This window comes from Eulemur rufifrons, chromosome 7 (assembly GCF_041146395.1).
Source record: "Eulemur rufifrons isolate Redbay chromosome 7, OSU_ERuf_1, whole genome shotgun sequence".
Classification (NCBI taxonomy): Eukaryota; Metazoa; Chordata; class Mammalia; order Primates; family Lemuridae; genus Eulemur; species Eulemur rufifrons.
Genome location: NC_090989.1, coordinates 231,004,324 through 231,028,789, shown reverse-complemented (window position 1 = coordinate 231,028,789; position 24,466 = coordinate 231,004,324). Strand labels below are relative to the sequence as shown.

Here is a 24,466-nt window from a genome sequence, read left to right as displayed (position 1 = left end):
AGCCGCATGTGAAATTTTAAATTGTCTGGTAGCTACAGTGAAAAAGTAGAAATAGGTGAAATTAATTTTAATAACTTAAATATTCTAGATGTAGTTTACCCAATATGTCCAGAATATTATCATTTCAACATGTGATCACTATTTTAAAATTATTACTGAGATATTTTACATTCTTTTGTGTTTGTTTGTCATACAGAGTCTTTGAAATACAGTGTGTCTTTTACTCTTACAGCACATCTCAGTGCAGGCTAGCCACATCTCAGGTGCTCGGTGGCTCCAAGGGGCTGGTGGCTACTGTTCTGGGCAGCTCAGCGCTAGAGTGTGTGGAAACAGAGCCCTTTATCACAGAGGAATTGCTGAGCTTATTACAGGTTTTGTTTTGAGATGAGTAGAAAGAGGCCTTCCTGTGCATGCTGTTGCATTGCTCTCTGAGATATAACATAAAAAAGGGTTAGTGGCATTCTTCCTCTCATCCCTTTGTCATGTGTGGTAGCCTTCTCTTTTAAAGGTGTGTGAGTATGTGTGTGTGTCTCACAATAAGTCTTAGTGTGACTTATTCTCACAATAAGTCTCCAAAATATGTATGGAGTCCTTAATTCATGATACTTAGAATAAATGAAAAAAAGAGACCATTGCCAAGGTTAAGATAAATGTAGGTCTGAGTCCTTTTGCTGTCTGTTTTAACTTGGGCAATTATTTAATATCTTCTGTCTTTTTGTCTGTGATCTTTTTTTATAGTTTTATAGCCTATACCTAGGTTGTCCTTAAACGATTGCCATGTAACAGGACAAAACCAGATTATGTATTTAATATAATACCTGAGAAGTAGGAAGCCATTAATGTGTTTATGAAGTGATTATTATACAGTATGTTCAAAGTCCTTGTGTAGTTACTACCAAAGACTAGTATAAGCAGAGTCCCTAAACAGAAATATGAAAGCAGGCTATACACTATACTGAAGTTACAAAGCAACTTTACAAATAGCCCATATCCATTTTTGGACATGTGCCTTTTATACATTCCTTAAATTTTATCTGACCATTCTCAGTGTTAGGACAAAGTTACTTTTGTCTCTTCGTATAGATATTATTATATTGAGATCTATTTTGAAGGCCCTTTAGGTAGTGATCATCTCCAAATTTCTGCAGTACTTGAAGTTTTTAATTTGATGGGTAGAAAGAGAGGGGAGTTTTTATGTCTTACTCTATGTAACTATTGTGAGAGTCTATGTAATTTTTATGCTTTTAACTTTTTATCCACATAAGAAGTATTTTAGGTTTGTATAAACAACATAATAGGAGGTATTTATGTGAGCTAAGAGTAATTTTTATTATATACTCTTTTTATAAAAGGACTCTAATTTATAAAAGGACTTTTTAAAAAGTCCTTTTATAAATTAATGTCATAGAAAATATTCGGTTCAGCATCTTGTGGTGGTAGATTTCAATATCCCAGCCTTGTATGTGTCCAGCACTAGGGCCGTAATGAACTATGCCTGCTCTGTTTATGATACCTAATAAAGAGCGGTCAACCATGGTGATATTACCATACAAGATCATTGAAGTCACACATAAATGTCTGCCCATGTTGTTTTTAAAATTGAACAAACAGGTGGTTATTTGTCATTGAGCTAAGAAATGGACAAGTCACTTCATATCCATAATTTGCCTTCATTCTCAGTCACTGGCCTGTGGAAGATTTAAGGGTACATCCACTTACTTTCCCATCAGAACTAACCTTATTTTTGTGTGTTCATTTCTGTGCAGAGGTTACTACATAATAATTGTGCCTTTGAAGAAATCTCGTGGGAAATTTATCAAGCCATGGGAGAGTCCAGATGAAATGGAATTAGATGAGGTAACTACGTCTTTGTTGGTTGTGTCTTTCATTAGTTATTTTACTTATTAAATATCCTCCTTCTCCCTGTGGAGGCTCTTCAGCATCTAATCCAGGTGCTGGCTTCTTCACAGCTGGATGGTTAGATGGTTCCGTGCGATGGGCATGCTAACTTCCAGAGATCCCAACAAAGATCCTTTGCTTTAATTAAAAAAACATTAAGCTACAATAAAGCTTCCAACCTGTCTGATCTTTGCTAGCCTTAATATTTTGCCCCTTGCCCCTTGTAAAACATGATGTAGATTTGTGGAAGGTGAAGTGAATTGTCAGCAAAGACTTAACCACCATTGATATAAATTCCAAGGTCTGCTTCATTAGTGCAACGGTTGCTAAGGCTGTTACAGACACTACATTGCAATTTGCAGTAGAGTTCATTTGACCTACTATGTGGTCTTCACCATTTTCTCAAAGAATTCTCTTGATTATCAAATGTTTGCCTTATTCCATATTCTGTAGGTTTTCAGAATCAAAAGTGCATTCAACTATAGAGGAAAACAAAACAAATCAAAAAAATTTGAGCAAAGAAAGACATATAGATCAAAACCCAGCAAATACCAAATAGTATGATTTTAATTTTTAAAATCTGACAATATTAGGTGCATTTTAACTGATACTCTTTGTAAAAAGAACTTTTTTTTAAGTTAACACATAATATGAGGAATGAAACCTAATTATTACATGCATCTATTTAGATAAGAAAACTATGATCCAAGAGTGTTAAACTAGATCCCCATAGGGCCAAAGCAAGATAATGGATGTAATTCACATTTTAAAATACAGAAGAGACTTTGTTATTTTAACATGATGCTGTTTTGAAACAGTTCATAAGGCAAACAACCAAGCCCTCATTTGGGGAAGTATGAGATTTTAATTTATTGGGCTTATTTACAACGTATATTACAACCTGTTATTTCTAGGTATTTTCTCCACCTCAAATTATTACAAATGAATTAATGAAAAGAATAAGTTCCCTAACTGCATTACAGAAAGGTGATATTTATTTCATATATGTCTGCACAAAGGAGACTGTGCTCTGGATGTTAGCTTCCTTTGGCAGACATAAGTCATCTCTAGAAGTGGGATTAATTTTCACTTACTTCATTTATATGAATTAAATTCAATCAAGTTCAGAAGAGGAGATGAGTTCAAGGTTAGCCCTATGCTTTTGTGTCACTATTTAGTGATGAGATGACCATTAGAGGGGTGTGTAATGAAACATCATTTCAATACTGTTGTCAAGTAATTTTGGTATATTATGAGTTTAATTTTTTCTGTTGATAAAGGAACAAATCATTATTCTGTGATAGTGGAGAAATAGTAATCCTTCATCTGAAGATGCAAAGTGATCAGCTCATCTTTTGTAAGCATTTTGAAGGAAGACATGATTTTACCTGCAAGTGATGAATCAGTTAATCCTGAGATATTCTTACTGTTTTAATCAGTTCTCAGCTGAATTGCAGAATTGTCACCATCCCGTTATCGTTGGAATTGATATAAAATGCAAAGGCAACTTATAGAATCTATGTATCATTCTACCTATTAAAAAAAAGTTTTCAAGTCATTGAGATGTAAGCCAACATGACATCAACTACTTTTAAATAATAAGCTTTCCTTAGAAGTAAAGCCAGTCGATAGTAAGTAATAGGAAGTGATTCTCTTTTACAGCCAGGTTTTAACCTCCAAATGCACAGCAACACTAATGGATTAAAGTACAGGGCTATATGACTTTGAACTTTCTTGCAATTAAATTCTATGGGTCTGTGCTGCTGATTCCCATAACAAAGGGTCATTTTAATCATCCAAGTTGTGGTGCATTAATCTGTATAATAGTTTGATAAAAAACATTTTATTAATTCAGAATTTTTGGGTCAGGACGGACTGTTTCCCACTTTTCTTACTGATATAATTGAGACCACATTGTAGAATTAATGGTGGAAGAAATAAGATATGCATTGACTGGAAAATGAAAATTATTTCTGATAAAGAACTAAAGCCCTTGATATATCTTCTGGAATTACCTCCAATACGTCTTGTAACTATTGTGGAGGGGAACAAATGAAAGTAGGCTACGGCCTCACTTTATGCTTACTCATCCAGTTTCTGATCCCTATAGACAGATTTTTTTTCTACTATGGATAATAGAAGTATTGTAGTAATTTTATCTATAGCCTGGCACTGCCAGGTTTGACAAAGCAGTGTTCCTCTCTTAAATGTATTTGACCAAGTAATTTTTCAGAAAGGCCTATAATTCAAATTGTTGGAACCATGTCATTGAATAGAATGGTGGCCTAAGGGGATTTCCACATGTATGCCTCATATCTAGGCCCATAAAAAATTGAAAGAGGCTTTCTAAACAGAGTTACTCTCAAAATTATCTTCTGAGCTCATTTATCCTTTGTCCAGGGATGCTCTCCACATGATAAATTCACAAACTGGAACTCCTGTTGTCAAGGTCAGACTGGGCAGAGCAGATATTAATAGTCAAAATGAATTTTGGGCAGAATGACTCCCAAAATGTTAGTTACATTTAATTCAGAGCAGGTCGTGTAATATATCATAAGCTTTTCATTGCATTGTACTTCAAAGGCTTGCTGTAAAATAATGTAGTCATTTGTGGTTATAACTTCGACATACTGGCTAACTTTGGTGTCATCTGAGCTCACTTGAACCATTTAAAATATAACACAGGAAGCGTCTTACAGAGATTAGAACAATCTAAAGGGGCAGAGTGATGTTCCAGGTTTGACCTTAATGAATGACTGCATTGGATCTAAGGAGCCCCCCAAAACTCAAATATTTTATTTTGAAGTGCTTCCTCTAAGTCTTCTAAAGAAACCCTACCAAAAGGTACTCCTTGGAATGACAGTGATATGGATGGATTTTGACTGTTGCCTACACTTGAAATATGAATAAAATCAAGATGGGGTTTGATCAGTGAAGTAGAAGAGGGGACACAGTCACATAAACAACTGATGGTAAATGTTTTTGATTAGCCAACCTCAAAAAGCTGTTCACCTCATCCGCAGTGCATTGCTCCTTCTCAAAGTAATGGGCAGCTGTCGTTTACTGCACATCAGCAATAACGTGTGGAATGACTTTTCAAGTAGAATATTGCCTTAAATATCTGGCAGCAGAATTTTTTTAAGTTGGCATGTTAAAAAATCCAGGAAAAGGAAATAAAACATTAATCTGTGTTAATAACAGTGAATGTACAAAAATTATGTCTAAATACAGACTGAGTAAAATAATTTAGGTTATCAGAGCTTAAATATCACATTTATGTTTCTTTGATATTGAGCAATCATTAAGTAAAATATAGTTGAAAAAATTGTATGTGTAGTTTCATTTTGTTTCACTGAGTCTAATAATACATTGTGACTTTCTATTGTGCCTCAATTTCCTCATTTATAAAATGGGGATAATATTAATCTATTTTACAGGGTTATCATGAGGAGTAAATTAGCTAATGCATGTTTAGGCCCCCTAGAACAGCATCTAGTACCTAGTAAGTGCTTAATAAATAAGTATTAATATCATTATCATCATCATTATTATAAGTAAACCTAAGTTTGGCAACAGGATTGAAAGATAGGGCTAAGTTTCTGGCCTTGCTTTTTTACTGGCCATTTGGTGCATAATTGATCAGTATACTTGAATTTATTATCAGATGGTCCAATTTTGCTAAACAAGTGATGCCCAGTTTACTGTGGTTTTCATAAAACAGCTTACATTTCATATAATTTTAATTGCATCAATAAATTCAAATTTCACAGAAAATGTTAGAACATTATAAATTGAATATTATTTGATAATAACATTGGTATAAATTACCTATATAACTAAAAGACTATTTTTTACATTTTCAGGGTACAATTTTGAACCAGCTGAGCACATTTATGACTCAGTGTAGAAGAGACTGTAGTATATTATCAGATTCCTAACAGAAGGATTCAGTGTTTATCATTTATATAGTCTACAGCCATTATGATCACAGAAGCCTGGCCTTGGTTATGCCAAGGTCTCATTCTACTAAGTTGAGATCAATACTTTGGTTTTTACTATATCATTTCTGTTTACAAAAATGAGGGTAGTAAATAGTTGTGCTGCACTGTTTCCATAAGTACCTTAATTTTGTTTATCAAGGTGAAGGCAGGGTTCATTTCATTCTCTTTTCCAGTTTGTCCTCAAATATGTAGTCTTTTCTACACTGATATTAAAAGAAATAAAATCAAAATTATTTCCAGCAAACTGTTAAAAGGTTGCTGTTTACATCAAAAGGTATCACAGATTGATACAGACCTTTCCCTGTTAAACCCTGTGAAATAGCAATCTTTAATGGGAGAAGACAAAGGTAACTTTGACATTATTTTGAAATCAATGTTTATAATATGCCATTAATATCATGTTCTCCTAATAGAAGAATCAATACAAAACAACAGATTATCCATAAATAAATTCTGCTGGTTTTTTTGAAGTACACAAAGGATCTGCATGTACATGCATATGTTTGTTTTCCTTAAGGAAACATTAAAATTAATTTTTATCCACACTGCTTATATCATCTGTCAAGATCATCAAACTCCCCAGGGAGCTAGATTCTAGAAAAAGTTAGCTCCATGATAAAATGCGAAGAATTGCACCCCAGTTGGTTAACCAAGGAGCCGAGTCAAGCCAGAAATCGTTAAATGAGTAACAATGTCTCTTTAATATATGTAATTGAAAATTATTCACTGGATTCTGCTTCTGCTGATTTGATGGGATTTGCATCATATGAATTATTTCATTACTAAAAACAAACTAAAATGGTACTAACCTCTCCTAAAATTTGGTCATATTTAAACATTTAGATGGCTTTATCTGAGGTTACCACTTGTTTACTCTCCTGCAAGGCAAGGCTTTTATGAATCAAGCTGACTTTTTTTTCCTTAGACAAGTTATGATATACTATTGCCCTTTGAGAGGATTTCATTAGTGTAGGAAATGAAATGAGCTACCAGTAAAGGATCTAATTGCCCTGTGTTTATAGCCTGGGCCTTACAGTAGCAGTCCAGTATCTTACCTTAACAGGAAGACAAGTATTTGGAAGATTGAGAGAACTGAGATTTAGTGATGCTGACATGCTACATGAAATGGGGACAAATTGCATTTGGGTTGTTCCTAGTTCTGAATTAATTTCTCTCATTAAACCATCAATAAGTTGGTTCATGGTTGTTTACAGTTCTTTTTCTGTTTCCCCCCTTTTTCCTCAAGCTGCTTAAGGAGATATCTAGGAAACGCAGAAGCATCCGTTATGGGAGAGAAGTTGAATTAAAGCCATATATTGCCGCTCACTTTGATGTCCTTCCCACTGAGTTCACCCTGGGAGATGACAAGCATTATGGTGGATTTACAAACAAGCAACTCCAAAGTGGTCAAGAATATGTCTTCTTTGTGTTAGCAGTAATGGAACATGCAGAGTCTGTAAGTTAATTATGATGGCATCTGTTTCCTATGGTATGCTTACACATTCTCACTGGAATATGGTTATTTGAGGATTTGTAGGTATATCCATCCTAACTATTTCTCATGAGCTGTTATTAACTTAATAATAAGCTGCCTACTCTTTGAACATTGCTGAATATACTGCTTGAGATTGCATTACAAACAAGACTGTGTTTCTGATGACAGAGAATTTAAGTGGCCCTCTAGTTTATGAAGTGCCAGATTGATAGAACATGGTTCTTGAGACCTTTCAATGTGACACAAACGGCATGGTGTTAGAGCCATCACTGATCACTATCTCTTTTCCTCATCCTTTTAAAGTAACTGTTCTCAAAAAAAAAAAAAAGAAAGGCTATCCTTCTCTTGCCTAATGTCTGATAGACATCAGCACACATCATTACAATGGGAACCAACAAGCTCAGTCATTCAGCACAGCATATTTCCAGGTATTTGAATACATTGAATTGGGGGAGTGATGATTGTATTTACTCGCCTGTAACTGCCAGGGAGACCACAGCACAGCACCTCTACCCAGATTCACGGGGAAGGTCTGTCTAGGAAGAGGTAAACACAGCAGCTTCTTTAATTAGAGCATTTTACAAGTGACTTTATCAGTGAAAAGCCGGGAAAGCTGGAAAATAATTCAATAAAAGGGAGAATTCCTAAGGTACTCTAAATAATGAGTCATCTTTTTCATGTAATTCATCTTGCTCGTGTGTCGTTTTATGCTTCAGTTGCTTTGAATGTTTAAAAAAACGGGAGAGAAAGTGTAGATAGAAAGGGGATGTGGATTTTGAAGTGGCAGTTCATATTAACATGTTCTAAACTGTGTCTTTCTACTCGCGGCCTAAATCTGACAGGTGTGGCAGCTCAGTTGAGCCTCTCCCTTCCCGTATGTAAGAAGCCCACAGATTTATCAAAGGTTTCTCCACATCAGGGTTTAGCATGTACAGTGAGGCCTCTCTTCAAGGAAATGAAGGAATTCCCCCACGGAAAATCAAATACAAAGGCAGCCACTCTTCCTGGTTTACCTTTGTGCTCAGAATGTCATTTGAAAACAAAGTGATGGTCCCCCTGGAATTTTAATGTAAGGATATGCTTTTTCTTCCTAGTTGAAGGTTTTTAGGCAGAACATCAAGGGAAAGGAATGTTAGAAATTATCTTTTTCTTTTTTTCAAAAAGTGACTTTTAGATATTTGAGAGGAATTTTCTTTTAATAGCTCTAGGAACGCTTCAAAAAGCACATTCAGAGCATTGAGGTAGATCAGAGGATCCAGCAAAGAGAAATCTCATCCGATCATGCAGACTGACGGAGCCACTCACACACCCCGGTTTCTAATGTCTCTCAAACATTCCCACTAAACGTGTTTAAATGTAGCACCATTGTTGAAGAGTCTGTCCCTTCCTTTAGTATGCCTTCTCACTGTTTCATTAAGAATTAAGATTTTTTTCCCAAAATATGTTATCTGAATAGTCCTTTTACTTTATCATCTTTCTGGACATTGTTTTCAAAGTGAGTAGCATTTCCTTTATGTTTCATGTATGTTTCCAGGCCAGCATGTACTTTATAGAAGAGACTTGTATCCAGTTAGGATAATGTTTGTAGTGATGAAGGCCTTTTGTAAGCCTCTAATTTCTACAAGTAATTGTTAATAAGATATATAATCACTCCAAGAGTGAACTGGTAATTTGCAGAGAGAAAATACCTCTTTCTCCACCCCAAAGATACAAGCTTTCCCCCAATCCCTTGCTGCATATTAAGAATATAGAGATCCTGTGAGGAGGAAAACAATAAAGAGTATCAGGGAACTGGTTTAGAATGATCTAAAATTTAATCTCTTCTATTACTCCCATACACAGAACAAACTCTACATTCTAGGAGGCTGGTATCATTTTATGTTTTCTTTCATTTTCATGTCTGTTTCTTGATTTTGGTTGGAAATCTGTGTGTTTTGGGAAAACGTTTGCTTAGATTTCCATCTTGATTCACCAAAATTATTATCTCAAAGGCTCTTGGTAAAGAATTTCAAATCAGAGAGTTTTGGTTGTTTCTCTCTACCAAACAATTTAGGTATGACCTACAAAATGGAAGTGGAAAAATATAAACCAAAACAATTACATAAAGAATCATGTTTCTTAGCTGTATAGTCTCTTGGCAGAGTCCTTTGTGTCAATCTTTATACCATATATATCCTTTCTTTTTTGTTTGTTTGTTTGTTTTTAGCTGCTTCTATGAAGATTAGAAATATATACTGAATTTTGATGCATTAGAAAATCTGAAAGTCTAGTCAGTCTCTTTCCTGGGCATAGTGAAGACAGGGTGAAGGAAGAGTAGTCTATAAGCATTCAGAGGAACACATGCTCTCCTGCTTGACTGAGGAGCTTGTTGTACTTAAATTTGGAAAATATGACCTGAACTAAGTTTTTAAAAGATACAGGTTAAAAAAATTAACTACATTTACTGATCATGAAAAGATGAGCAAGTACACTCATGTGTTGATAAGCTCAGCCATTTGAAAAGAGAAGCATTTTATTTTATTCAGCAAAGATGTGCTGAGAACTCACTTGGTACAAAGTTCTGTCCTAGCTGCTTTAAGCGTATCAACACAAATAGTATATAAATGCTTAATTTAGGAATTTATAGTTTCATTAAAGAAAATAGAGCACATACAAAAATATAAAACCAAAATAGAGTTTGGAGAGTGTCATTAAAAAGAAATAAAGGACTAAATAAAATTTTTAAATTTACTATTTGTACCTGTATCTTTTGGAATGACTGATTACCACCAGTTAATAAGAGATGGCTTCAGTGGAGGCAGTCTTAAAGTAGGGGCTTGGAGAGTTTGATTTCAAGAATTAAATGTTACAGAACTTGAAAGGGAGTTAAGGAGAAAGAATAGAGCATTTAGGGAGTAGCAGCAAGCAGCTCACTGTGATGAAATATGTTGTATGTGGTAAGAAACATTAAAGCAAAATTGTGGATGCCCTTGAGAACCATGCTAAGATATTTAACTTTTATTTGGGATCACCAGAGAGCCTCATGAACGTTTTATAATTGTAGTTAAGGACAGTACCTTTAGCAGCAGTAGAGACTATAGAGGAAGGAAGAAACTCTTGTTATAGTTAGGAGAGCATGGATAAAGTCCTGAAGAAAAATGGTATGTGTGAGACTGGAAAGAGAACAGATGGACCTGAGGGTCATTGATCAGGTAAAATCAGTGTTTCCATCCCATCCCTGTTTCCATAAGGTAAAACTAGTATCCATTCATAGATACTGAGAGGATGAGAGAATTTTGGAAGCCAAGAGGAAGGGAAGGAGTATCTGGGAAGAAGTTAAATAATGTATGCAGTTCTTAATTTGTGCATGCATGTAGGAATTTCTAGAAATATCTGGAAATGAAAAGCTGGGACATAGTAGAGTTTCTGAGTTTAGGAATATTAATGAGGAAGTAATCTGCATAGAGACGAGTAGTTAAAGCTGGCAATGACCTCACTAGATAAGGGAGCAAAAGAGAAGCTAATATAGAATAGAACTTGAGAATGCTGGTTCATAGGATGGAGTAGGAGGCAATTAACTCAGCAGGGTATGAGCAGTTGGAAAAATTAAGAAGGTCCAACTGAGTACAGAAGTAGGAAAGCCAAAGAGAGTAGTTTTAACGAAGGCTTGTTCAACTGTGGCAAATCTGGAAAAGATGTCTAGAAAGGTAAGGAGTAAATAAAGACAATTAGATTTGGCAAATGAAAGAATAAGACCAGCAATGGTGTTGGAGTGAGAAGAGAAGAGAAGTGAGTAGTAGGAGAAGCAGGGCAGCCAGTGGGTATGGATTGGTCTCTATTGGAATTGGAAAGTACAAGAAAAAATAGGACCTTAAGTAGGAGGGAGAATCAAGAGAATATTTATCTAAGACAGGCTAAAATAGGGCAGAACAAAATAGGATATTACAGAAATAAAATTCATAGACATTTAGTCCATTCCTTCACCAAGTAACTGTGTTTTTGAAAAGTATATTATTGTCAATTATCTATTGGTAACAATCATACCAATCTTTGATAAAGTAACTATAATAAAATTAAATAAGAACTGCTAAGTTCTTTTCAGTTCTAAGAATGCTATGTTTTAAAAGCCATATCATCAATTCTGTACATCTTGCATCTATAATTTAAACATTGGAATTCTCATTTGAAATTGTAGACTTCATGTGTCCACTGTTTGGCCTCTATTTCCTAATATACAGTAGTACTAAGAACTACCAGCATAATTTAACATTTAATTAAATGTTGACTTATTTTGCTTTATAAATATTTACCTTGGTCTCCTTAACTGGGTGATAATGCTTGAGGACTGGAACTCTGAATTTTTCTCTTGATTTTCATGTAGCACCTAACACACCGGCACAATGTAAATGTTGATTAAACATTCTGTGTCTGGTTAATCACTGGTACTTTGTCCTTCTTCATATCATTTTATATGCCATATTAGATCTCAGTGAAAAAGTATCTATGAATTAATTGATGCCATCAAAATGATTTCATTATAAAATGCTTCACTTTGTAAGGAAACATTTTATAAAACCTCTTTCTTTTATTTTTTTTTCCCCTCCCTTCTCTACTTTGCTAACCTTGCTTCATACACTTATAGAATCTATTATGTCCTGGATTTTTGCCTCTTCTAATGGTAAAGATATGCTGTAGAAAGCCATTATTTTATAACTAAAACAGACTCTGCTTTTCCTCAGAAGATGTATGCAACCAGCCCCTACTCCGACCCTGTTGTGTCAATGGATCTGGACCCACAGCCAATCACGGATGAAGAAGAAGGCTTGATCTGGGTCGTAGGTCCCGTCCTTGCGGTCGTCTTTATCATCTGCATCGTCATTGCTATTCTTCTTTATAAAAGGTAGGTTTGCCCAATATTTCTATTGCAGTTTTGTGGGCTGCCTTATTTTTGAAGACTTGATCATTCTTCTGCAGTCATTATGTGGTTTATTTTAGTAGAAATACCTCAGTGCAGCCCCAATAATTGTTGGAAAAGTGTTTCCATTAGAGATAGATCAAACCGTAAAGACTGCACTACTTGGAATCTTGTTCAGTGTGTGGTACAGACTTTCGTTGTCCAGCATCCATGTATCCTAGCCTCCATCTTCTGAGCTGCTTTAGGAGGATGAGCACTTTCCATGACATTTGAGACATTAGTACATTCACTTGAAAATAACTCCATGCAAGTTTTCATTTGACTGTTTTAGATGATAAACTGCTTGATTTCAACATGTTTTTGGAAACGCTATTACAATTTAGCACATTTGTATACATTTCGTAAGTCTAATTTGCGCAAGTGCAGAAATATTTCCCTGTAGCTGTTTCTCAAAATTTAGCAGAAGCAGCTAAAAATTAATGATTAAAGAAGGAAAAAACAGAAAAGAGACATGAAGAATGAGTTTTCTCCCACTTTTCTTCTAATCCTTCTTCCACATCCTCACTAGTGAATTCTGCTAGATGTCCATGAAGGGATGTGAAGGTACCATTTTCCTTTTTAGAGAAAAATAACTTCAGTCTTTATATTCCCAAGCATCAATCTGCTTAGTGTCTTTGACTAAAATTAGGATACAAATAACCCATATTTATTAGATATAAGCAAAATTTTTCCCCCTAGGTCACTGCCTAGTAGATAGAGGACGTTGGTAATTATTCCCCTAAATCTTTTCTGACTTAAAAATAGAATTATAATATTGTACATATATAAGATTATAAAAATGAACATATAATATACTCTTAAACATTTAAAATGACTAAATTAAAAATTATCTCTCTTTATGTCAATTTTTAGTTTTTTCCAATCCAAATTTCATTTTCATAAAACATTAATCTGTTCCTATTTTTTATGGTGTGTCATGTTTTCAAATGCTACTATGAAGATGATCTCTTCCCTCTACTGTGAGATAGCTTCTCTCTCCCTTTTTTTCTCTCTCCCTGTAACCTTGGCCATAAAAATCAAAAGAGAATGTCTTCATTTTGAGTATTTCTTACATGTTTAGTTTGATAATATTACTTTCATTAATTCTTTTTTCTACCCATGTAACTCCCTTTTGAGGGTTTATATTAATTATTTCTACCCATCATTCCGTGTTCTACTAATGTTCCTGGAATAGCCTTCCCTGCCCCACCGACTTCTCGATTAAAAACACTTCAAAACACTTCTCCTTTGAAAAACCTTCTCTTAAAAGGCTCTATTTCATTTTATTCCAGCATGAAGAGAAGGTTGAGAAAATAAAGGACAAAGGAAAGAAGTTCATAACCATAACCCATTAAATTGCCTGTCCAATTTTAGAGTTAGAAAGAATGAAAGAAATATACATCATTATTTTTTTCCTGATCACTGCCATTATTCAATTACCCATGCTATAAAATAGCTGAAAAAGCAAGTGATTGAAGACCAAAATCTCCTCTTAGTTGATAGTTCAAATCTGCCATCCCAACCCATATCGTATTAGTGTGTATCTTAAGGAACCCATCATATCTTATTGGCTCCCTCTGTGTAAGGGGTAAGGGCAGGAAGTACGAGGTACCCGTAGCCCCAGGATAATCATAGATCCTCTTTCAGTCCAAGCTAGTGCTCTTGGCTGTTTGTGTGCTACATGTATTACCAGAAAAGAATGCAATAATAAAGCAAATTGTTTTAATCATTTCCTGAGAAATATTTATTCAAGTAGTCACATTCTGCTGTGGAATTTTGATCAGAAAACAAGTGCTTGTTGACAGGTGCAATTTCTAGAACATATCCCATGATGTTTTATGATTATTCGAAATGGACAAAATGCATGTCTTATTTTTCATTTGGATATACCTAGCTATCATTAAGTCATACCATATAACAGAGATTTGTATGATATTTGTGCATCAATTATGTAAATGTGAAGAAATAGGATTATAGCTTGATATTTTTTAAAGATTTATAATTAAGTTTTCCTTTCTTCATCTGCATGTGCTTGAAAAAAAAAATCAGCTCAGTTATAATTTTTCCTAATCCTGCAAAAAGAGGCATCGTATTTAGAGGTTTTATGACTCTGTTAAAAGAGAGTTGCATTTTAGTGTGTGCATATGCAAGCATCGTCTAATGCAATTGTTGGGAAATGCACACATCCTCGAATGCTAAGTATATTTAGCTAACCATCTGAAGGCCTATGAAGTGTTTCTGAAATAGAAATGCTTGCTTCAGCAGTAAAGAACATTCCTGACTTGAAATTCAAGTAGACCCAACAATGTCCTTCTTGATTATCATGAGACCGTTGAAGAGAAAATCTTCTGTACCCAATGAATAGTGTTTTTTATAGCTTGGATTCTGAGCAAAGTTAATTATATAATAAATACTTAATTCCCTCTTTTTAGATGCCTTTGAGTTTATACATAGGTCATTGGTAATGACTCAGATTTGAAAGTATCATTATTATTATTATTAAAATGTTTCAGTTCCTCTCTGCAAATAATGCTTTGAGAAGGAAATGGGTATAAAATATTGTTGACTCACATTGTCTTGATAATCCCTTTTGTCATATACACCTGCTTATAAGATGCCTTAGAAGTTGGTCTGTGGCTGTAGATAGTTTTAGCATATAAAGAAGTATATTTTAACCAGCTATCTGAGGAAACTGTGAGACTTATTCCTATCGTATTCATAGGGAAATAGCACACTCTGATCTGGTATTCTGTTCATTTGACTTTGTTTTTAATCTAATAATTCACACACCTATAATACATTGATAATTAGTAACAAGAGAAAAAAAATCACTGAGGTTTTGTATGGGCCCTTCTGAACCATAAGAAAATTAAAATATGTTTGGTAGGTCCTTAATGTTATAAATTTTCTTGTGCTGTGAATTTTTTTGTTTTGAAATTTTGTACTCCATATGTGATATGGGCCATGAGTTAAAAATACAAATTAGAGAGATAAGATGGTAGCAAGGTTTGCACAAACACTGCACTAGCAGTCAGGAAACTTGAGTTTGAGTCCCAGCTCTGTGACTAGCTGGGCCTAGATAGCCCCATTTGTAAAGTCAGTGGATAGATAGAAAATTAAACCTTTTTAATAATAAGTTCTATAATCTGAGAACATTAAAAACCAGGTAATAGAACTGGTACTGTACATCCATTTACGCCCACAAAAAAGAATCCATAAAGCAACTGAGTGTTCTTAGATATTCTGTGTATCAGTTACGTATGTAGAGCTTTTCAGACATTATTCTAGAACTGTTCAAGAATTATTTATATATTAATAGAAAACAAATATTTAAAAATGTTAACCTGACTCTACAGAAAAGCATTTCAAGATGGATGAGAAGCGTTTGTTATGTACTATGGAAAAAAAGTGTGGACTCGGAGGTTGGAGAAGTCTAAGGCACACTTTAGGCAAAATTAATATCCTTGAATGGTAATAGTCCAGCTTGAACACACGCTGTGGAAAGAGTAAATACTTCCCTTCCTCATCCCAAGATGTTTACGTGCAGAGGCCACGAGGTAGATGTGACTGAAATACAGACTTTAGCTTTTCCAGCTTTTCCCAGCTCCAACATCGCCACATTAGCTCTCTGCAGGCTTTGCTGCTTTAGTAGTCTTTTTTTCTTTTTTATCAACCCTACATGTATTAATATTTCCAAGCTCTCATGAAAGAAACAAATGCAGCCCAGAATACTTTGAGATGCTGTAAAGAAATATGCAGCCACACCCAACCACACTGGACAATGCTGATTGATTCTGCCTTGCAGCCTCTGAGTAGGCCCCTCCCTCACTAAGCCTGGAACGCCTCTTCTCAACTCTCCTGTCACTCCATTTGGCTTGACAAACTCTAACTCATCCTTTGGAAGCTAAGGTGCTACCTGCTAAATCAAGCCTTTCCAGGTGCCGCCTCCTTCCTCTCCTGTCCTCTCCAGCAGTTCAGGCTGCCTTCGGGTCCCTTTTTCTATGCTCATGAAGTACTTTCTACTTGTCTATTGTAGAACCTGTTGCATTACTATAATTGCCCATTTTCTTGACTCTGTCCTCACTACACTAGGTCAGGGACTCTGTCTTATTCCTCACTGTATCCCTTGTGTCTAGTAGAGTGCCTGGCACAAAGCAATATTGAACCATTGAATTTATACAAGTCAAATAGTACTAAACTCAATTCCCTCCACTAGTTTACCCCATCACTCAATATCACACTTTTATCTGGGCTGGCAAGAATTATTGTAATAGGACCCTTGGCCTATAATTTAAATTTACCAGTTTTGAAAGCCTTCAAACTTAGGTATTTGTACCAAGTATGCACCCATGTGTATGGTGAGGCTGGGCTTTCTATAGAACTGTGCATTTGTTCATATGAACACTCAAGCAGCCTTCTACTACATAAAACTAATAATTCACTAAATGATTCTCTTCTATCCAGAGGCATAGATTTTTCCAACAACTGATTTCCTGATAAAATCCTTGATAAAAAATGAGGAAATTGGAAACATATATGTAGCAGTTTTTTAACCTGGCATAGTAGGTGACTCACTTTAAAATTAAGAATAAAAAGAATTATCCAGTGTGTTTAATATCATTTTCATCATTCACTTTTGTATGTGTGTGTTTGTACAATTTAAATGTGGATTTTTTATTTTTGAAAAGAGATGGGCTAGATTATCTTATAGTGCCAGATACTCCAGCAACATGGGTATATATATCATTGACATTAAGAAAGACTAATACCTTTATTTTTGCAATTGGGAATTCACTAAAATCATTGCAAATTGCCTCAAAATGAAGATTGCTTAGATTAATTTTTTCCAGGAAAAAGTTATACTCTCTGCAAAAGTAATATCGTTATTTAAACAATCAGTATATTCTCACAGGTGAAAGGATCTATGAGCATGAGGTAGATGTGTTCACAGACAGCAGCACCTCTTTGAATAAAAAAAAGTCTGTCCTGTCAATGGCTGGTAATAAAATGTTTTTCTGGATTAGCCCAGCTATATGCATAGGTCATGCTCTGTAGATTTATAATGATGAGTGTTATATTTTCCAAAACTGAAAATGGATTTAGTCCTTTATTGGAAAAAAGATGAATGAGAATGCTTTACTTGTCAAAAGTTATTTGAAGAAATTATTTATGTTACTTTATTACCTCATGGTGTATTATTCAATTGTATAAATTTCAGTTCAGTACAATTTGCAGATATTTTATATCATTAAAGGAATAACATACCTCTTAACTGAAGAGTTTTTATTTTAAATGAATGAATTTCTTTTGTGGAATAATGTTGTATTCCCATTAAGTACATTAGTAGTTTCCTCATGGCCTGTTTTGTAAAAATCAAATTATATGACTATCATTAAACGCTTCCTGGGATATAATTAATTGTGGCAGTATTTTGTAGGTGATGGCTAAACGCGAATGTGTCATTAACACACCCACGCACACACACACAAACACAAATTTTTTATTCAGTGAGGGAACCTCATGTCTTCCATTTACTTCATGATCAGAGAGGCCTTTAAATATTTTTGATATGCTGTCATTTCCTAATGTGTGTCAGTTATGTGTCCTTGCTTGTGAGCACTATTTCTTAAAACTTGGTTGTCATGGTTACTCTTGTTACCATTGGCCAACTAACATTTAGCCTTTCTTTTTCCTTTTTTGCTGCATTAAAATGGAGCAGTAAACCTGACAGGTGAGGAAGAGAGAACAAACCTCTTTAATGCTCAGTAAGGAAAAAATAAGAAACTGGTAGATTTTGGAGCTATTGAAGAGGTGAGGGTGGGGGCTGGATATAAAAGCTAATACTACCTGGCGAGTGGAAGATGGACAAAGCCTACATGTATACAATAGTTTTGATATTAAAATGATTCTGGGGAAAATAAATAAAATATTTTATCTATATAAGAAAAAAATTATCTTTACAATCAAATTTAAAAGTTAGTAAACCAGTCTCTGAGTTTTGTTTGTGGTCAAGGTTAAATAAACATTTGTATGTGTTAATGTGTTTATAGAGCAGAAATGTGAGGTGTCCCATAAGCCTTTTTGTTTTGTTTTGTTTGTTTTTACCAAAAATTAGTTTTCAGGTTTAATCATGGATCAACTCATGATATAGGAAGGAATAATAGCATTTTCAAACCCTGCAAATATTGATGGCAGTGCTTTAGTGAAAAAACCGTATTCAAAATTATAATCCATGTCTTCCAGCCTTGAATAATAATAGCAATTATAATAAGAGCTAGAGTATATGCTGTGTGATCATTGAATGATTAGTCCAACTAACTTTCTCATTTTCTAACTCATATATATACACACATACATATATACACTTATGCATATATAAATATATATACATACACATATATATAATTTCCTGATTAAAATTAAACTAAAAAAGGATCTCAAAGATAATCTGCCTTCTTCCTGATATTATGTTGCAGTGGTTCTTGTTGAGTAGTCTCTATACCAGCAGCAATAGCATCAGCATCACCTGGGAATTTTACAGAAATACAAATTTGTGGGCTCCACCTCAGACCTACTGAACCGGAAACTCTAGGCATTGGTCCAGCAGCCTGGATTTTAACAAGCCCTCCCAGGTGATTCTGATGCCTGCTACAGGTTGAGAACTGCTGCCACATTATTTTCTCTAAAATCATTTTGCATTAGTCAACAAGCCACATGTTCAGTGATGGGAATCTTAAAACCTCTGTAAAGGTGTCTTGTGTGTGTGGACATCTCTGGTTACCATTAATCCTGCAGAAAACACATGCAAAATACTTTTGATTTTTTTTAGGCAAAAGACAAAACACTTTGAATCCACGTAATATACTCAGAGATCTACCTTCCGTTATAACACTGTCCTCATTTTACAACTTATTCACTGCCTTCTTATTCTATTAAGAAAAGAGAGTTGGGCCAAAACTTAGATATCAACTTCTAATTCTCCACTGTTTTATGAATGAAGAAACTGAGAAGAAGGTTTGTAGTCAAGGTACACCAATAATGGCAGAGTTGGGATTACATTCTTAATGTTATCATCATCAAAATCATGAAACATTTGAACTGATTTCTTTGACTAATGAGAGTAGAGATTTCTAATAAGTGCATCTTTCTTTTAAAAGCCTGTGCCCATATGTCTGAATATTTGTGTTCTAGGACCATGATATGATCTTCCACACAGCCTCCCTTTGTTCTTGCTTCACCCCCTAGATGAGAGCCAGGTGAAAGAAGTAAAAGTAAAACACTCCTTAGACTACAGAGTAGCATTTTTATTGTACAACACCTGTATGCCAAAGAACCACACGCTTTTACACTATTAGCAGTTTCTACCAGATCTGAAATATGTGATCTTCCATTTCCTTTTGACCCACGTAACTCCTGCACATGGTAGATGCTTATCATTGTAAGAAATAAACTTGAACTGAACTTTATTAGGGTTTTATAATCTTAATAGAAAAAATATAATGTCACAAGGCAAAATTTAGAATTTGTTTCTAGTCGTTATTCATTGCATTTTTCTAATTGGAAATGAGAACGATGAGACCTCTGAAAACTCTTAAGGAAAATGTGACTACTTACGTTGGGCCTGACTTAGACAATTAAGTCTTTTAATATTGTATGGCAGTAAATTCAGGTTTTAGAAGCTCTTTACCATTATTACCAGTGATGACCAAACTCTTCATCTTCCAAATCTTTCTTAGAAATGTTTTCTGCATTAGAAAACAACCATTCTAGCACATAAGTATTTTAAAATACTGTGATAAGAATGTTGACAGCCAGAATTATCCATGTTGGGATGATAAAAATAAAACTGAGCAAAACAAATTTAAGCAGTTGGTTTTCTATCTGGTTAGGATTTTGGGAGTCTGAGGTCTTGGAGGTCATTTCATGTAAATGGATAGTGAAGGAGAAATTAGTTATTAAATGTCAGCATACCCCTCCCAGTTCATTACAATAATGAATTGTAATTTTCATCCTATGACCTGGGTTTTCTGAGATTCATATATATCTTGGCAACAAGGTGTGATTTCCACTTTCCCTAGTACTAGAGAAATTGGCAAAATTTCTTTAGAGAGTGTTCTTTTCTATCCCTCCAGCTCAGTGTCACTCAGCCCTGCCTCAGGGAAAAAGAAGATAAGGAGGTTGTTCCACAATACCTGCAATAGTGATGTAGTTTTCTTGCCCAGATACTTCTAATTCTGGTTTCCATAATCTCACATGAATGACAGTAGAGCTTCCTTAGGAAGGGAGAAAAATGCAGGCTTTAGTCATCGGGTCTGACACATCACTAAGGAAATGCATGAGTGCCAACTCACACAGAAAGACCCAAACCTAAGAAGGGCCACTGTCATTATCTGAAGTGAGAAGACCAACCATATGTTTCACGTGGGATTGATTGGCTAGCCACATTTAGTGACATTTCATTAACCTATTCCAATTTTGCATCTTCAGCGGTAAAATGAATCAGTGTGGTGAGGCAAATACCCATAGCATGAATAGAGTGACATTGTCTACTCTGAAACTGGTCATCATCTCCTTTCTCATGGTCTTCTGAGGCCCTCTTTTTATGCCTTCTCATTTCTTTCTCACCAGCCTTCCATCGCTTCCTTTCCTTTCCTTTCCTTTCCTTCATATTTTCTACTCCATGTGACTGGAGCTGCCGGTACCTGTGGCACATGTCTGAATCACTGCTCACCTCTGACTGGTAATATGGCTTGGCAGTACCTTCTGTCCTAAGGCTGCACATGACACTTTTAGATAGAAAGAGGAAATCTTGAGACAGCTTAACCCAAGGTACTGAGAAAGCAAGGTGTCTAATAGGACTCAACCACGAAAATTTATTCCATCTGGGATGTTTCGCCAAAGGCATTGCACTTAAGCAAATCAAGCAGACTTCCCCTTTGCATCAATCTTCCCTTCATCCCCTGGTTAGTTTTATTTTATACAGATGAGCAGAAATGGGAAGAAAGGCTATTTAACAGGAGCCCTCTGGCTAACCATAGAACAGCCTGGGTGGCATTGAATGAGAGCCCATTGCCACAGCAACACTAATGAGCTATACCGCAGTAATAATCGAACAGAGAAAGGGAGAGTTCTAAACACTTTGCAGCACCCTTTTCCCCAAATAGAAAATGCCTTTGCTTTGAGCAGGGGTGAGATGCTAGAATTATGACTCTAGCATGGAGATTGCTAGAATTATATCTGAAAAAAAAAGCACAGTTTGAAAACAATGTCCATTGGTTAAATGAGTTTTAATTCTAATTCAAGCTGGAAGAAGATAGATAGTTACCACTCGGTGATTATTTGGGTTTAAAAAAAATAGATAAATCTTATGTAAAAATCTAACATTTCTTATTAGAAATGTATTAAAATTACATTATGATAGCTTAAAGAAAGGTACTTAGTAAAGCTAGTGGGTAGCTTTTAAAACAGATAAAAATCACACTGTTAATGGTACTTTGTTAATCAGGAGTGTTGATCTACCCACCCCATGACATTACTTTTTCTCTCATCTTTCTGTGATTAACTTTCATTAACAAAATATTAATGATAGCTTAACACTATAAATAGCCAGCACTATTTTTTCCCTCAAACTTGAAAGAGAAAAGGGATGTTGGTTTTGTGTGATCCCAGTTCTTCTAGGTATTAGGATAACTTAACATCTTAAAAATGCACTTGTATTTACCTGCCTGATGGGAAAATCCAATGCAGCTCCCCAGTTATGTATACTTAGAAAGGGGTAAGGGGCCCAGATTTAGCTGTTCGGCTTGAGGCCAGGTAGTTTCTCCGTGTTCACAACAATCTTAGCGTTGGCTACTAGGGATATCCTATCCTGTTCCTCACAAATACAACTAGTGGATAAGAGAGAATTAGTCAACAAAAGTCCAAGCATATCTCACCAAGACCCCCTTAAAGCCTAAAGGCAGAGTCACTCGATTATTTAATTCTAGAGTTGAAGGAGGACTTCAAAAGAAGGTCTTCACTTAAACAACAGTTCAAGTGGACTTCACTTAAAAAAAAATCTTTACACCTGAGGAAACACCGTAGGCCAAGAGAGAAAAGGCAACCTGAACAAAGTCACGAAACTAGCCAGGCTAAAAAATTTTTAAACTGAAATCTTGGGGAATGGAAAGAGTACAGATGCAATTCTCTGCTTTTTTTGTGTGTTTCAGTTGGTTTTTGTTTTATTCTTAAATTCTTATTTTCCCCCTATAGGAAGAGAGCAGAGTCCGACTCCAGAAAGAGCAGCATACCGAACAGTAAGGAGGTCCCGTCACACCACCCAACAGACCCAGTAGAACTGAGGCGCCTTAATTTCCAAACGCCAGGTAAGAGGCACAGCACATTTTATCCAGTCGTTCAGTCTTTACTGAGAGTTTTATAGCCCAGTTGATACTGTCTTGAGAGTTGAATATCTCAGTTTATTTAGAACGAATGTCTCATCCTGCTCTTTTATTTTAATATTATCGAGACTTGCCCAAGCAAAAGTTTAAAAGGAAATTAAATTCTTTGTGCAAATCTGAAGTGGGATAGGGAAGAAAAAGAAATGTAATTCTCTTCAAATTTTGGAAGTGCTATAGTCTTCGTAGGAGTATCTACCACTTTTATGAGCTTAGCAGTTTATTATTTTCAGTAACACCAATGTGAAAAGAATTCAGTTTCTCGTCTTATAAAGTGAATGAATGAATCAATGGATGAATGTATACATCTGTCACCCCATTGGGAAAGCATAGATTTGTTCTATATTTTCCACTTTCTTTGTGTTTATGATAATCTAAAAGAAAGAGGTAGAAAAGAGAGGAAAGGAAGGGAGGGAGGGAGGAAAATGTAGCACAATTGTATATCTTTTAAAATATTATTTATACTAAATCTCACTGACCAATTCAGATTTCTTACTAGGGAGACATAAAGAGTGACTGAGGATAAGAAAAATATACTTGTTTCTTAAAATAAAGAACATTAAGTGCTTCAACAGAGGAAAACTACTATTCTTGCTGAGGGGCATTGGTACAATATTGTTAAGTCAAACTTAGATCTGTTTTACTTTCTTTCAGCTAAAGCTTGTTTATACCAAATGAATGACAAATAATGAATTGTAGAGGGAGCTAAAAGTATACAACTGAGTGGCACTACTTTATGCTAATGAACAAAGTAAAAAGCTTACCTAAGAAGTCTTTTGGGTGAAAATCTGGTTGTAGTATTGTGCCCCAAATTGTTGGAAAGTTTCTCTTGTGTTATATGCATGTTCTAACTCACAGTATGATACACTACAGATTTATTAAATTACACATTCACAGTGAATTACTTTCAATTGAAAATACATGGTTTATTATGTTTCGCATGTTTTCTCTTTTATATGTAGGTAGATATAGTAACTAGTAGCTCTTCAGTTGAAAGAATGGTCAGTGTTGGTGGTATATTGGTGAGCATAGCTGCCTTCCAACTGAAAGAAATGTTTAGCACTTTCCATTTGGCTATATAATCAATCATAAATGTGAGGTTTTTTTAAAAAAAAAATTCTAACTCCAATGAGGTTAGACTTTTTTAAAAATTGTTTTTTTAAAAAAGCAAAGATATACCTTCATCAGCATAAAGGTGGAAGAAAATGTTCAGGTAGCCAAAAATGTCCTGTGTGCATTAAAAAGGTGGGGGTGGGGGCTGATAGATTTAGCCTGTGTACATGTGCATGATGATGGAACAAATTCGTGTCATCCTCAAGGGTGATTGTAGTCCCCTGGATGCTTCCTGTTGAGTTGCCCTCTTAGAGCTCCATTAAGACAACTTGGTGTAAATTAAATTTCTGTAGTAAATTTTCTTAGTTGAGCACTTTTTGAAATAGGAGTATGCTGACTCCTATTACAGGAAACTTCTTATTAATGGACCCAGGAATTTGTGTACCTTTCCAATTGGCTAACTCAGTATAGAGAGCCCAAAAGCTGAAGAAATTTTATGCTATGTGATTCCTTGTCTATCTTGCCTCATCACCCTTTGCAAGAGCAGCACAGTGTGGAAATGGAGAAAATGATCAGATTTCTCAGTACCTTGCTGCTGCCTCTACTTTCTCTGGCTGTGCTGGAACCAACCTTGGTCTTCCACCACAGG

The 24,466-nt window shown here is 35.2% G+C and overlaps 1 protein-coding gene across 5 annotated transcripts in view; it reads left to right on the top strand.

The window, feature by feature from the left end:
• Window positions 1-24,466, top strand: part of PTPRD (protein tyrosine phosphatase receptor type D) — a 493,549-nt gene that overhangs the window by 349,250 nt on the left and 119,833 nt on the right. For 3 of the 5 annotated variants that reach the window (XM_069476476.1, XM_069476475.1, XM_069476478.1), the window contains 4 exons: window positions 1,767-1,857; window positions 7,147-7,356; window positions 12,114-12,274; window positions 22,580-22,692. In XM_069476476.1, coding sequence (XP_069332577.1) covers window positions 1,767-1,857; window positions 7,147-7,356; window positions 12,114-12,274; window positions 22,580-22,692 — 575 coding nt within the window. Of the gene's footprint in view, window positions 1-1,766; window positions 1,858-7,146; window positions 7,357-12,113; window positions 12,275-18,044; window positions 18,060-22,579; window positions 22,693-24,466 lie in introns of all 5 variants that reach the window. The other 2 variants (XM_069476474.1, XM_069476473.1) reach the window with 1 other exon arrangement.